Genomic DNA, 14,390 nt, shown 5'->3' on the forward strand with positions numbered 1-14,390 from the left:
TTACATGTGTACAGATAAATGTTGAGTCACTCTCGCATTATATTGATCAACACAGGTGTCGGAATGTACGCCATGGTTTTCAACTTAACAGGACTGGCAATTAGGCTTCTGATTGGCTAACATGGCAGTACGGTTAGAGTTATAATGGTTTCATGTTATAGCGGTTTCATGTGGATGGAAAATTTTTTAGAAGACAATGTTCATGTGGAAGGGGATTATTATTTATTTTTTTAAACGGAGGATGAAAAAACACCATTTTAAAATATACCCGTGTACGTGTGGACAAGGCATTAGCAGCAATACAGGTTATATAGTAATACTCTGAAAACTGAGACCTTTGTCTCTGTTTTTTTTTGGTTCAGCAGCTTATAAAAAATTAAAAATCCGAAAGAAATCATAATCAATCAATTGGTTGATTGGTTAGTTGGTTAATTAATCGACTGATTGACTGATAGATTAATTTAAAATACGGAATTCATTTACTCTCACTTGTGCCTCATAATAACCTTTCCGATCTTTTTTGAAACCAGTGGAAATTGGTTCTCAAAAGGCACCAAGCAAGAACCAGCCCAGCACCAGAACCGGCTCTATATTGGTGGAAATAGGTAAAAGAGGAGGATACTAGAGATGCAGCTCAACTGAGGAAACTGCAATGAATATCAATAAAGAACTGTTACAAACACGCTGTCTGCTATACGTCTAATAAAAGCTAGGGAGACCCTTCATGTCACATACGTTTGTCTTATGGCACTTTTCCACTGGCATACAGGAACCAGGCCATTCCCAACTCCTATCACGAAGAAACACTAGTTACAACTCGGTTCCAGCTCACTTCAATTTTCCACTGCAGAAGGGTTGGCTCTGTAAAGGCATAGCCAGGATTCAAGAGCAAAGAGACACTTGTTTACTGTTCACATGGGGCACATCATGATTTACTATGTGCTATTTTCCACTAGCATGTCTGTGAGAATCACCGTTTTATGTTAGCATCAAACGCTAGTGGAATTAGGATTCATAAATTTACATTACAAATCCATTCTATTCAGCCATGCTGCAGTTCTTTTTTAAGCAGGAGGTTGGAAATTTTAAAGTTCCCTTTTTATTGGAAATGCATCAATACATCGTAATGTGATACACTACTAATAATATTATATAGAATATGATCTTTTTTCCTTCAGAATATCCATGCATATCAAGTTAGTCCAGTGTTTCCAAACCCAGTCCTCGGAGAACCCCAGACAGTCCACGTTTTTGCTTCCTCTCAGCTCCCAGTGCACCTGTACCAGGTATTCAGTGTTCCTGATTGGCTGGGAGCTGGGAGGGAACAAAAATGTTGACTGTCCAGGGTTCCCCGAGGACTGGGTTGGGAAACACTGACTTAGACAACCAGTTTCTCAGTACATTCCAACCAAACAAGTGGTGGTTACATCATCTGCTCGGTTTAGTCCTGCTTTCAGCCCTGCTAGTAAGCAGGACAGTATCAGTGTGGGTATGGGTCTTTGTATGGCTCGCCTCATTTACAATGGAAACTGTCGCTTCGTAGCTCAGGTATGGCTTGATTCTTTGTGACAGTGGAAAAGCCACATATTGGCACCAATATCGACAACATAATCCATAAGTTTATCATCTCAGATCCAGGTCTCAGCCCAGTTGACTGACCAACCCCTGCTTCACAACCGTGGGTGATCCAGACACTGACCTCGCTACTCCCTAGTCAAGCTTACACAACCATTCCGAGTAGTACAAGGCTAACATTCCTAGGAGCACTGGCTCGCAAGTTATCCGTGAGCTACCAGAATTTCTTCGTTATCCTAGAGAAAGATTCCTATTGTTCTTTCAGTTCTGATTTTTTGTTACTCACTTTACATGATTTCAAATGTTTTTCATCCACTTCCAATATTACTGGATCATTAATTAGAAACACAAAACAACCAAGGCTGCCACTAACAACTTTTCAATAGATTAATCTATCGGCTATTTTTATCAATTGATCGACTAATCTAAATGATTAATTTTCCTTCAGAAAATCAACCTGACCATTTAAGTTAATTTTATTGACAACAATTAACTGTATGCTGTAGAAATTGGAAGAAAAAGTCGGACTATTTCTCACAAGTGAGGACACACGTCCACCTTGTTTATTGACCAGCAACCGATAGAACTTCTTAAGATGTTTGCTGTATCCTCATGCTTAATATATTTGGTTAGCGGAGCATTCCACATGTGAAGTGATAAGCACTGAAGTCGCAATGAAGGTAGGGACAGATATGGTTTTCATATACTTACACATGTGATTGACATTGTTTACTATATTAACATTTTAATGTTTATGCAAACAAAAAGTGTACAGTGTTGCTTGTTTTATTTGTGGTTTTCAATAGAAAACTTGCCAAAATTATTTAGATTTGTGTGTCAGTACTTTTTGAACATTTTCAGCACATTTTAACAATATCTTAAATCAGAGCATGTGAGCAGAGTGGAGCGGAGCTTGAGCGAGGAGTGGAGCAGGTGGAATTTGGTCAGAGTGCGGAGCGGTTTTTTAATTAAGGCTGGAGCGGTCGCTCTGTCTCGCTCCGATACCGCTCACACTACGACTCTGAGGCGTGCCCAAATCTACCCAGAATTCATCTGTACAATTATCAAGACTGTTACACAAATTGGCCGAGATGTAATTCAGTATTTCACAAAGGAAACTGATAAGAATAGTACACTTGTATGACCTATCAAACGTATAGATGACAATAATGTAGAGCAAGAACAATGTGGTGAAACTGTTTCAGTGAGTAAAGATTCACTTTGGAATCTAAAAAGACACCTTTCTCAGAAACATGAGAGTGTGCTACGTGAACACGCAGAGGCCAAAGCAAAAACGTGAGCAAGTTTTATACGGTTGTAGCATATCAAATCTATAAAGTAAATTTTTTTTGCATTTTACAGAGAGATGCAGCAGCAGCATCAACAGAAAAAAATTTGAGGAATTTAAAACGTGGATGCTTGGCCTATATATTCTTTAGGCTATTAAGCCCACTGACTTCTTTATTTTTAGGCCTATTTTTGTGTGAAATGCCATTGCCAAACTTGTCTGTTGTTGCCTATATGTTGTTTTAAAAAAAATACTTTATGTTCTGAGTGACCATGTTGCCGTTGCTCATATTTCTTTATGATATAAGGCTTCGGTTTAAGGTGACATTTATTAGGCATGCAGATTATTTGTCCCTATTTTAAATTGGAGCGATTTGACTGGAGCGGGAGGAAATTGTTGTGGAGCAAGGAGCGGTGTTGAGTGGAGCGGCTTAGTGCAAACTCGAGCGGAGGAGCGGGCGGATCCAACAGCCTTATGAGCGAGAAGCGGAAATTCTCACCGCTCCACTCCGCTCACATGCTCTGGTCGTAATAATACTGATAACCACAATCATATTGGTTGCTATATTTATATTAACTATTCATACCGTTTCATATCTAGTAGAGATGCACCGATCCAATATTCGGATCGCTATCAGCGTCGATCCAGACCTATTTGATGGATCGGGTATCGGCCATGCGTGACCGATCCACGTCCTATAGTTACTTATTTTGTTTTTGGCAATCTCTAAAAAGATAGCTCCTATTTTCGTGTTAAACTCTTCATAGTACGAGGAGCGTAAGATAAGACGTGACGATCTGGAAGTATTTTATGCTTTTAACAAAAACCAGTAGCACAGCGATTTACAACATTTGTAAAATAAAGTTTTGAGAGGTGGGAATAGCGTTTAATGAACAATCCCACTTAAAGCACACGCAACTGCGAGACAAAAAAAAGCAATGGATGATTTGGGAGTCGCTAACCTGGACTGTCTTGCAAACTCGCTGCAGCTTGTGATACAAGAGGGGCTGCCATCGCAACGAAGTGTAACTGAGCTCACGCCAATGGGATAAAAATTATGTAAAAATTCTAACCATTCGCCACTTGTGTATACTTGCTTTGAAGATATTCATATTGAACTGCAAATGCCTCAAAAACGCTTAAAACAAGACGTACAAACGAGGTGGAACAGTACATTATGTATGTTTGTAGTAGCCTAGCTAAATATATTTTGTCATACATTTTTCCATCTGTATCTTCTAGCTTAAGAAAAATTACATAAAGTATAACAAAGTAAAAAGAGCTCTTGTATCTGAATCTGTATCGGTATCAGCAGTTGTGTATCAGAATCGGATCGGAACTGAAAAAATGTGGATCGGCCCATCCCTAATAGTCCCAATAAGTGTCAACAGGCAACTCCCCACATGTCAAATGGACTACAGTTTTCCTTGACAAAAATATTCCAGGAACATTCTTTGTAAAGAACTGCTTATCTGATCTGCTCAGTCTCCTTCATCGTGTAAACACCCCAACACCAAACTCTGAAACGCTAGCTCATATTTAACCCCCCACCCACCGTCAATGTAGAAATAGAACTAACAGCACCATTGTTAACCTGACACTGAAGAGGACTGAAATGCCCGTTAGTTTGGCCTCTTAAAATAAACCCATATTCCCGTTACACCTGACCATGTACGGCGCCCCCCCCCCCCCATAACAGATCCACATAACAGGCCTACCAAGCCCCAGTCCAGCTGTAAAGAAATACGCTCCCTATAGGAAAACTGCTTCCGTGACAAACTTCACTCGATGACCATGAAAAGGAAGTATCATTTTATGGCTTATTTTGCTACAGGGCAAAGAAAAGCTAAAACGACAGGCTTCAACAGCCGGGCACCGGAACAGGCATTTGTATCTAGACACAGGAGAGTGGAATATTGAAGCCAAGCATCTTTTGACTAACAAGGAGGTTAGGAAGACTTGGCAAAGGGGAAGACAAAGGAGCAGTGATCACTCTTGAGGACATGGAAATTGTCCTAGTTTAAACACCAGCAGGAACACCAAATGCAAGGGAAGTTTCCGACATACCACTTGTGTTAAAACTCAGAAACAAACCCCAGACCAGAGGGCTGTTTGCATAACCCCACTCAATATTGTCCCTGACTCGTTTTTCAACCCCCCCCCAACCACCAACTGTTCCCGTGCTTCCCCCAAAAATGTCTATCGACAGCTGCTGCAGCATGGGGCGCTAGCAGGCTAATTTAGCCATGGAGCAGAAAAGCAGACTGGCATGGAGGGGGAAGGCTGGTATCACGGAAGTCCCACGGCACATATAAACTCCATTCAGAATAACAAAGCAGCACTTCCACAGTAGACATGTTTACAGACTGCCTTTTGTCCTTACAGCAAAGCCAAGCTCTAAACAAGAAAAACAAAAAGGAACTATGGCAAGAACTCCGAAACATCCTCCCGGCCGGCAGTTAAGTACTTCTTCCAAGAACGGTTAAAGAGAGCTTTTCTGCTTCACATTATAGCTATAACAGAGCAGACCAATACATGCATTGCAGGCGGTGCCCAGGTTAAGAATGCAACTTACAGACAGCATGTACTTACAAACGGGATGCCATAAAGCCTATAATACTAAATATTCTGCTTAAATACAATTGTTCGTAATACCAAATGCATTCAGTACTTTGTGACACACAAACATTGCAGTTTCAGCGATACATCGGCTCAAGGCAGAGTACAGTACATGTAGTTACTTTTTAACCATTGTCTAATTATCATTACAAATTCTATTATTTTTCTGACTTACCTACAAATTCAAATTTTAAAGACAGGCTTAGGGGATGGACCACGTTTGCAACCTGGGGACTGCCTGACTCAACCTTCTAAAAATAGCATATGTGAATTAAGAAATCAGAAGATAACTCCATGTTCTCCAGTTGAAGAATACATCATTAAAATATTATACGGCGATATGATTAGAAGACATCAGCATGAATCCATGTCAGAGACCATTATAAACACAAATATTCACATTGTGCACTACAGCAGCATTTAGCAAGATTTTAAATAGCTTAGTGTCTAAAAACAAATCATGCACTGATTCACGCTCCACTAAATGTTTCAAACAGAACCATGTGCTTCAAAGCTGCCATTGATTGACATTTCACTCAGTCCCCCAATATTAGACTTAAAAGCCCATCCACAGTGGCTCCAGATGACTTTCACCCCCAACTATTGTGTTTTTTTAGCCTAGATCAGCAATCGATTAGCAACTCAACTCCAAGCCACAAATATCGAAAGCTAAGCGTAGCCTACCTGTGTAAATAATGGATCTTAGGACATTAAGGAGAAGTATTAGATTACAGCTGCTAAACGACTAAGCTCTGCCAAAATTCATTGTCATGTACAATTCCTTAACTTCACTTTGGTATGAATGTAGACCTAATGACATCAGATTCGCTTGAGGGTTATTAAAATTAGCCTTTTCTCATCCTGTCACCAAGTCACTGTCAGTTCCATGCCCCAAAGATCACGCCTTTGCCTAAGACAAGGATTCATTGGAAACCAAGGATCAGAAAGCATCAAACTTTCCTCCTTCGTGACATTTGGGAAAATGACATAACCAAATGTGTCCATGTAGCTTGTTTACGAAATACATCTTGTAGAATTCAGAAGAACAAAAAAGAATGACTGTATGGCACTGGAAATAAAGGATCTATATCCAGGATAATTGCTTATTTAATAATAAAAAAGCTCCTTTTTTAATCCACACACACTCTCAGTGAAAGATAGGTGGATTCTGACGCCCCATTGTGAACCACATCTGTGGCACAAGTGTGGGGAGCAGAAACAAACAAACACAGCAAGATACTCCCAGAGGACACAAACAAAACAAGATACCCACAACCGCATACAAATTTACATTAAAGATCAAACGCACACTGATGATTTATTGCCATTCATCACCCAACAAAACCAATTCATTAAAATCAATATGATCAATATATTGCACTTACATAATATAATTATTTGTCACCTGTGTTGTTCAGTTAGTTCAGGTATAGCCATTTGTTTTCTGTGAAAAGTTGTGTTAAATATCTATTCAGCTACATTAGGAGCAAATCTTTTGGATTAACCATAAGTATACGCTTAACAATATGAAGAATTCTAAATGCCTGGCTTGTGAAATTTGGCAGAGGAGGAATGTTACATGGTCAAAATCTATCAGTTGGGGCACCAGACAGATTATGACTTAGTTGAATCTTTCAGATAATTTAAAAGTTGCCAATATTTCTCCAAGACATCAAAGGGGACCTTCCCATCATGTAAAAGCCAAAATGCACCCCGTTTAAACAAGACAGAGAAGCTTCTGTCCTGAATTCCTTTGGAGTCCCGCAGGACCTGCGAGATTTATGAATTTCCGCGCGTCGAGTGCAGGCCGGCTCACCCAACGTATTTACACACAATGACCTCCGGGTCGGCGCGCTTGCACCGGTCACGTAAACAAATCTAGCAAATTAATTAATCACGGGCAAACGTGACTACCCTACAGAGCTCGGATTTCACTGCGCAATTAGAGCACGCCACACGGTTATGGTCAATTTGCAGCCTAAAAGCGATGCAGAAAAACACACACAAAACAAACGTTTAAATAATACATCACGCCGGGTAAAAGAAGAAACGCATACAAGGGATCTCTCAGTACTTCAGTTTTACTTGTGCAGCCTGAAAATTTTATATTTCTACCTGTTTATCCGATTGTAGTATTTATACTAGAACAGACGCATAATAAATCTGCTACTAAATTATTTATTTATTGCCCCTTTTAAATCATTTATTTTTTTAGGCCATTGTTATACACATTAAATCTCAGTAATGGCACAGGCATTGCATTTACTGTGAGATCATAGCAGTCTTTCCCCCCTCTTCATTATAAAAAACAATTGTAGCAAAACCTACTTGATGTGAACATAAACACACTGTCTCTTTAAATCCCTGCACTCTCAAACAGCCCATCCCCCTCTCCCCACATTGCCCCCACCCGCTTTTCCCCCCATGGCACAGCACTCCATCACAGCAAAACGCAAAAAAAAGGGAAGCATTACGGTGAAGTAGCTACAATACGCCATACCTACCGTACCCTCCCGGGGAACACCGAAGACCCTTCTCACTATAGCTCTCTTCATGAAGCCATGTGACCAAATCACTCACGATCCCTGTCGATTTAGCCATTGGGTAATCGTAGGAATCCTGCTACAACAGCATGTCCCCCCCCCCTCCACCAAAAACACGTCGTCTTACACGCATAGACGGCGGACGCCCAATCCGCCATGTGCGCGGAATCGTGGGCGAAAGGCGACCGGTGGCCCAGGGGAAGGGCTGGCACCGTCGCAGCCCAGTAAAGTCCAGTTGCGGTCGACTGAACCGCAGCAAACAAAGACATTTGTCTGAAGGGAAAGCCACAAAACAATCATGCACACAGGAGAAAACAGTATTAGCCTGGGATTTAGAAACACCCATTGCCTGGAAGGACAAAGACCTGTCACACCATGTGACAGCATGTGCAGTTTTCAAAATAAACAATATTAACAAGGTATCTGTTACCACTCCAAGCAGGACTTAAACTTCCCTCACAAGTATGCTCTGTCATAGTCATCACAGAGGCCAGAATTGTGAAGGGGCTGGTGAAACTGTGCAATATTTTACTATTTAGGGTGTTTTAACTTTGCATATTGGCTTGGACTGTATAGAAGACATTTATATACTGCTGCAAATGAACAGTATTACATCAGAAACAATAATACAAATAGTTTTCTGAATTTTGAGAAAAAATGTTCCCGGTGGCATTGTTCTGTGTAACATCCTGATCCTACCCAATACCTCTTGAGCAAATTTAATTAAACTCAATTCCCCAAGCAAAAGTATGTCAAGCTTGATTTGACTGTTCAGTAGATGACACCTGAAAGTTACATTTAGAGCTGTCACGATTACGCGGTTATTAAAAAACGTCAATTAAGATTTTCCCTCTCGATTACTTGGCAATATGGTGGAAGGAAGAGAGCACAAAGGGGAAGAAGGTGCGAATAAGAGCAGAAGTAGCTGTTGTGCGGAAGCATTTCACATCAAAAGTGAATGGAAATGCAGTCCGTCAGTATCAGGGAGCGGAACTTAAATATCACTACAAATACATGGAGAAGATGACATTCAAGTTTGACGGACTCACCCAATAATGTGAGGTTAGCCAGAGATGTTTGCCATTTAACCTCTAGGAGCCACTTAGCCTTTGTCGTCTCGTGGACTTAAATCATCTTTTCATAATTTTCTTTCTGCAATTCCTGTGTGTCAGAATAATTGCTTCCAGAACAAAAAGTTGGTCCCATCGCCTAAACAAAGGCCTACATAATATCCATATATTATTTTTTGAGGACGTATTGTGTGTTTTGAGTAGGGCTGAACGATATTGGTAAAAGTTAAACATTGCAACATTTGACTGTTTTGCGATATTTAGTAGTTGAAAATTCACCAGGCCTGTATAGCCAAATAAAAATGATCCACCAATGGAGTCTGTTGAATAGGTTGGTTGTGTTGCCAACAGACAGAAAGCAATCATGACAAATCATTTGCTTTTGCTCAGTCATATTCATGCAGTACAAATATATCCAAGCAGCGGAAGACAAATGTCTTTTTGTGACCAGTTCCGGTTCACCTTACGTCACTTATTTTTGTTAAATTTCACAGAAATGCACCACATGGTCTATTGAGTGAGTACAACAGCAAGCACAAGAATAATTATTGGCCCAGAGAGCTCCTAAAGAGCTCATGAAAAAGCAACGTCGGTAAACTAGACTTTTAAAAAAAAAAAAAAAAGTCAAAAAGGCTTGCTAAGTTTTGTTTCCTATGACTGAGTGAAAATGTTTTAGTACAAGTGCCAAAATTGGCTGTGTGGCAATGAATTAGCACCCTGTAGTGGTTGGTCAGTTCCTGCTTTGCACAAATTGCATATTTTATATTATACACAAGATCTCTGATTGCGTGAGGAATCTTCAGATTAAATCGGTAGATTGATATTAATATAATCGAGAGTGACAGCCCTACTTACATTATATTGCAATAAGCTGCACCGCTGCATTCAAAATGTCATTAAACTTAGTGAAGAACACTAACATAGATTAATACATAGTAAACATTTCCCCAACTGAGAGAACTGGCCCATAATCCTGAAACCCACAGTCAATGCTCACTCCAGTATTTACATTTATATACATCTATAGATTTGAAAAACGTATAAGACTATCACAAGCTCATTATACATCACTAAATTTCATGCAAAAAATATAGGTTTGTAGTGATTAGTTAAGACAATAATTCTTAAAAAAAAATTAATGTCTAGTGAAAATCTCTCAAATTGATAACTACATGTTCCAACAAGAAAAATATAAAAGCCCTTTGCCATATTAAAATTCTGTAAGACTCAGAACATGCAAGGCAGCAATGTGGTGTTTAAGTGTACAGTCTTGAGGTTGGTATTGATATAGATTGAGACAATGAAACAAACACTCTTTTCTGCTTTAAAAACATGCACAAAAGCCTCCCCCCTTCTAAATACAACCCATTACAAAAGTTCCCATCCCCCACTGTAGTTCCAACAAGGAGGGAACTGAGCAACAAAGCTCCTCATGCAGGACAAATATTTCAACAGATTGCTGAAGTCTACTTTATTCTTGGAGAGAGCTCTTAATTTAAAGCATTTCCTTTGAGTTTTTAAATTTCAAAATACAAAAAAAAAAAAAATGAAAAAGAAAAATTACAAAATGTTTCAAAACAGACCAGAAAATATCAATATAAAAACGTTACAGTCCTGACCGGAACGATCTGGCACAGATCTAATAATAGGACGACTTTTCATTATCCTGGTGTTTTTCGTAATGTTGTTACCACAATCATCAAATCATTGTATCCGATAGGATCTGATCTATTTCTGTATCATTGTAATCCGGGCTTAATCATCATAACGCTGCCACAAAGAAATATCCCAGTCGTACCCTGTCATTGTAATACAAGCCATTCAAAACGTCAAATGTCAAAAGCGACAAATTTAGTAAAAAGTGCAGTTGTAGGATTTCATAACTTTGTTGTAATTACCATGCGAGAGGCGGGTAAAGCGCAGGCGCCCCCCGTTCACTTTCATCTTTGTCCCTCTGACGTCTCTAACCTAGGCAAGTAAAAATGCTAGCTAAACACCCCCTTTTATACACATTTAAATAAAATAAACATTTACGAGGGAGAAAACTACGTAATGTCACGAAAAAAATCGAGCAACACAACAAAAGGGACAGCTGCCAAAGGCAATCGGTGAAAGATCCCAAGGCTTTCAGTAACTTAAAGGCAAAACACACTCAAAAGCGTGAGGCTAATGCTAGTAACAGCACCCCCACCCCCGGCCACAACAATGAAGATGATCAAAATAAACCGATCGTAAATAGGGTAAAACTCTGAGTGTAAATACACGACGTTAGATAGTTAACACGTGTAGAGCTCCCATCATTAAAAGTCGCAGCAGAAGTCAAAGTGTTATAGCTACCTCCTGTTACAGAGAGAGCTCTGTTCCCATTAAAAATCTGCTATTATCGACTGAGCATTGTGAAATAATGGGAAAATAAAAACATGCATGGGCAGCTCACTGCCTGTCCATTTAGAGCAAGATCTGAAATGTAGCCGATGCAAATATTTCTTATTAATAATAAAGATAATATCTAAAATACTTATATTATTGTCCATGTGTGGTTAGAAGGTTGATATTGTCATCACAAGAGTAGCGGCGAAAACACAAATCCATTTGTTTTGTTAGTCCATCTGAAGCCGTGGTCATTATAAATGTGCATTTTAAATGCACTGCCCTATAATCCACTAAACAGCAAGCCAGCGCGCTATATCAGGCGGATAAACCGGAGGCTTACCTGCGCAAAAAGTTCCCCAAAGAAGTGCAAAAGTCAGCCAAGAGGCGAACATATTCCTTCAATCGCAGCGAAAGGACAAATGCACTCTCCTTTCCTAAAACTGCACGTCCTTTTTCAAACAATTACAAAGCCGCTCAGCACCAGCACAGCGAGCCGGAGCAGCCGGGGCCTCCGCTGACCAGCGCTCCGAGAGTTTGGCTTGCTTTTGTCGAATATAGCTCCCAACGCAAGAAAATTGCACATGTGAAAAATTAAAAAATAATTTTAAAAACTTCACAATTCTGAATAAGAAATCCACGATGGGGCGATCAACTCCTGGATTTTGCCTCCATTAGGGTGGAAAGGAGCTGCCCATTATAAAGAAAGGGGCTTTTCTCACGGTCCTGCGAGCCGCGTCCGCCGCTTTTTCTCCTGAGCACTGAATGGTCCGACTCTGGGTCTCAAATTGACATGCGAGCTGCTGAACCGGGTCCAAAATGGCTTCTGAGGCGAGGGTGAGCGTAAGCCAGCCGGGAAACCCGGATGTTTAAATACAAAGGAAGGTATGCGATGGGGGTCCGGGGGAGCGCACTAATGTTTGTCAACGCCGAGGCTGCACTGGGGAGAGAATCCCGAAACGGGTCGCCGGGAATCGGCGGCATATATTGGAATACGTTATCATAAACACCCACGGTAAATGTAACATAAAGAATGAACACGCAATTTTCACCAGTTCCCCAGGGAGGTGAGATGCATTGGTGGGTAAAAGTAACCACAAATACTGTTAGATACCATACATTAAAACAAAATGCACGATATTTTGATTATTGATCAGATACATTTAACAGTTTCTGATGTAGCCTACGTTTATTAGACGTCCGTGCCTTGTATGATTTTTTTAAGTTAACGCTGGAATAACCAGCATGTTTTCAGTGATAGAACTATTCTCCGACTGACCCTGCAACTAGAAAAGCATCACTATCATACAAAATTATTATCCCTTTCTCTAGACAGGGAAAAACTGCAATATATGAACACAAATAAAGAACTGCACGCCATCTGTGTGCCAATTACGCATCCAGCGTTTTATTTGTTCTGTTTTCTGATGATAATGTTTATATAGCCTACCATAGTAATCTGAGGGCAAATAACAGGTAAATGCTTCCTTTTGTTAGTAAAAACTTGAAAAGAAACACATATAATAAAAATAAATATGCATTCACATATATAATCACTAACGTGGCCACACTAAGACATCTTCCAATCACTTATCTACTACAGGGTTACTGTGGATTAGAGTTTTAGTTTGTATCATAGGGGTGCAAAGCAAGGGAACATCCTGGATGGGGTGGCAGTTCAATGCAGGGCTCTCTCTCTCTCTCTCTCTCTCTCTCTCTCTCACACACACACACACACACACACACACACACATTGGCATACCTATCGAAATAGGGACCTTTTTTCCTATTTCGATTGCAGTTACAGATTTTTATGAAATTGGTTAGTTTTATAAAATTGGAAGCTTCAGGTTTTACCACATTAGGGAGATTTTGGTCCTCAAAGGTGATCTAAGAAGTTAACAACAGGTGCACTAGAGGGGCAACAATGAGACGACCCCCAAAACATGAGTGGTTTAACAGGTGGAGGCCACTGACATTTTTCCCTCCTCATCTTTTCTGACAGTTTTTTTCACTAGTTTTGCATTTGGCTACAGTCAGTGTCACTACTGGTAGCATGAGGTGATGCTGTGAAGCGTCTTTGAGTGTCTTGAAAAGCGCTTTATAAATAAAACGTATTATTATTATTATTATTATACCTGGACCCTACAGAGGTTGCACAGGTAGTCCAACTCCTCCAGGATGGTGCATCAATATGTGCCATTGCCAGAAGGTTTACTGTGTCTCCCAGCACAGTCTCAAGGCCATGGAGGACATTCCAGGAGACAAGCAGTTACTCTAGGAGAGATGGACAGGGCCGTAGAAGGTCCTTAACCCATAAGTAGGACCAGTATCTGCTTCTTTGTGCAAGGAGGAACAGGAAGAGCACTGCCAGAGCCCTACAGAATGACCTCCAGCAGGTCACTGGTGTGCATATCTCTGAGCAAACAATCAGAAACAGACTTCATGAGGGTGGCCTGAGGGCCCGACGTCCTCTAGTGGGCCCTGTGTTCACTGCCCAGGACCGATGCTCGATGGGCATTTGCCATAGAATACCAGAATTGGCAGGTCCACCACTGGCACCCTGTGCTTTTCACAGATGAGAGCAGATTCACCCTGAGCACATGTGACAGAAGTGAAAGGGTCTGGAGAAGCTGCGGAGAACATTATGCTGCCTGTGACATTGTTCAGCAAGACCGTTTCGGTGGTGGGTCAGTGATGGTCAGGGGAGGCAAATCCATGGAGGGACACACAGACCTCTACAGGCTAGACAACGACACCTTGACTGCCATTAGGTATCAGGATGAAATCCTTGGACCCATTGTCAGACCCTACGCTGGTGCAGTGGGTCCTGGGTTCCTCCTGGTGCACGACAATGCCCGGCCTCATGTGGCGAGAGTATGCAGGCAGTTCCTGGAGGTTGAAGGAATGGATACCGTTGACTGG

General features: G+C 40.8%; 1 protein-coding gene across 2 annotated transcripts in view; it reads right to left on the reverse strand.

Moving 5' to 3' along the window:
• acvr2ba (activin A receptor type 2Ba) overlaps positions 1-12,340 on the reverse strand; it is a 38,251-nt gene extending 25,911 nt beyond the window's left edge. The window contains exon 1 of one of the 2 annotated variants that reach the window (XM_072712258.1): positions 11,809-12,340. In XM_072712258.1, coding sequence (XP_072568359.1) covers positions 11,809-11,860 — 52 coding nt within the window. In that variant the 5' untranslated portion in view covers positions 11,861-12,340. Of the gene's footprint in view, positions 1-7,986; positions 8,092-11,808 lie in introns of those variants that run through there. The other variant, XM_023823802.2, reaches the window with a different exon arrangement.
• Positions 12,341-14,390: the final 2,050 nt, after the last annotated feature.

The sequence above is a fragment of the Paramormyrops kingsleyae genome, chromosome 1, assembly GCF_048594095.1.
Source record: "Paramormyrops kingsleyae isolate MSU_618 chromosome 1, PKINGS_0.4, whole genome shotgun sequence".
Classification (NCBI taxonomy): Eukaryota; Metazoa; Chordata; class Actinopteri; order Osteoglossiformes; family Mormyridae; genus Paramormyrops; species Paramormyrops kingsleyae.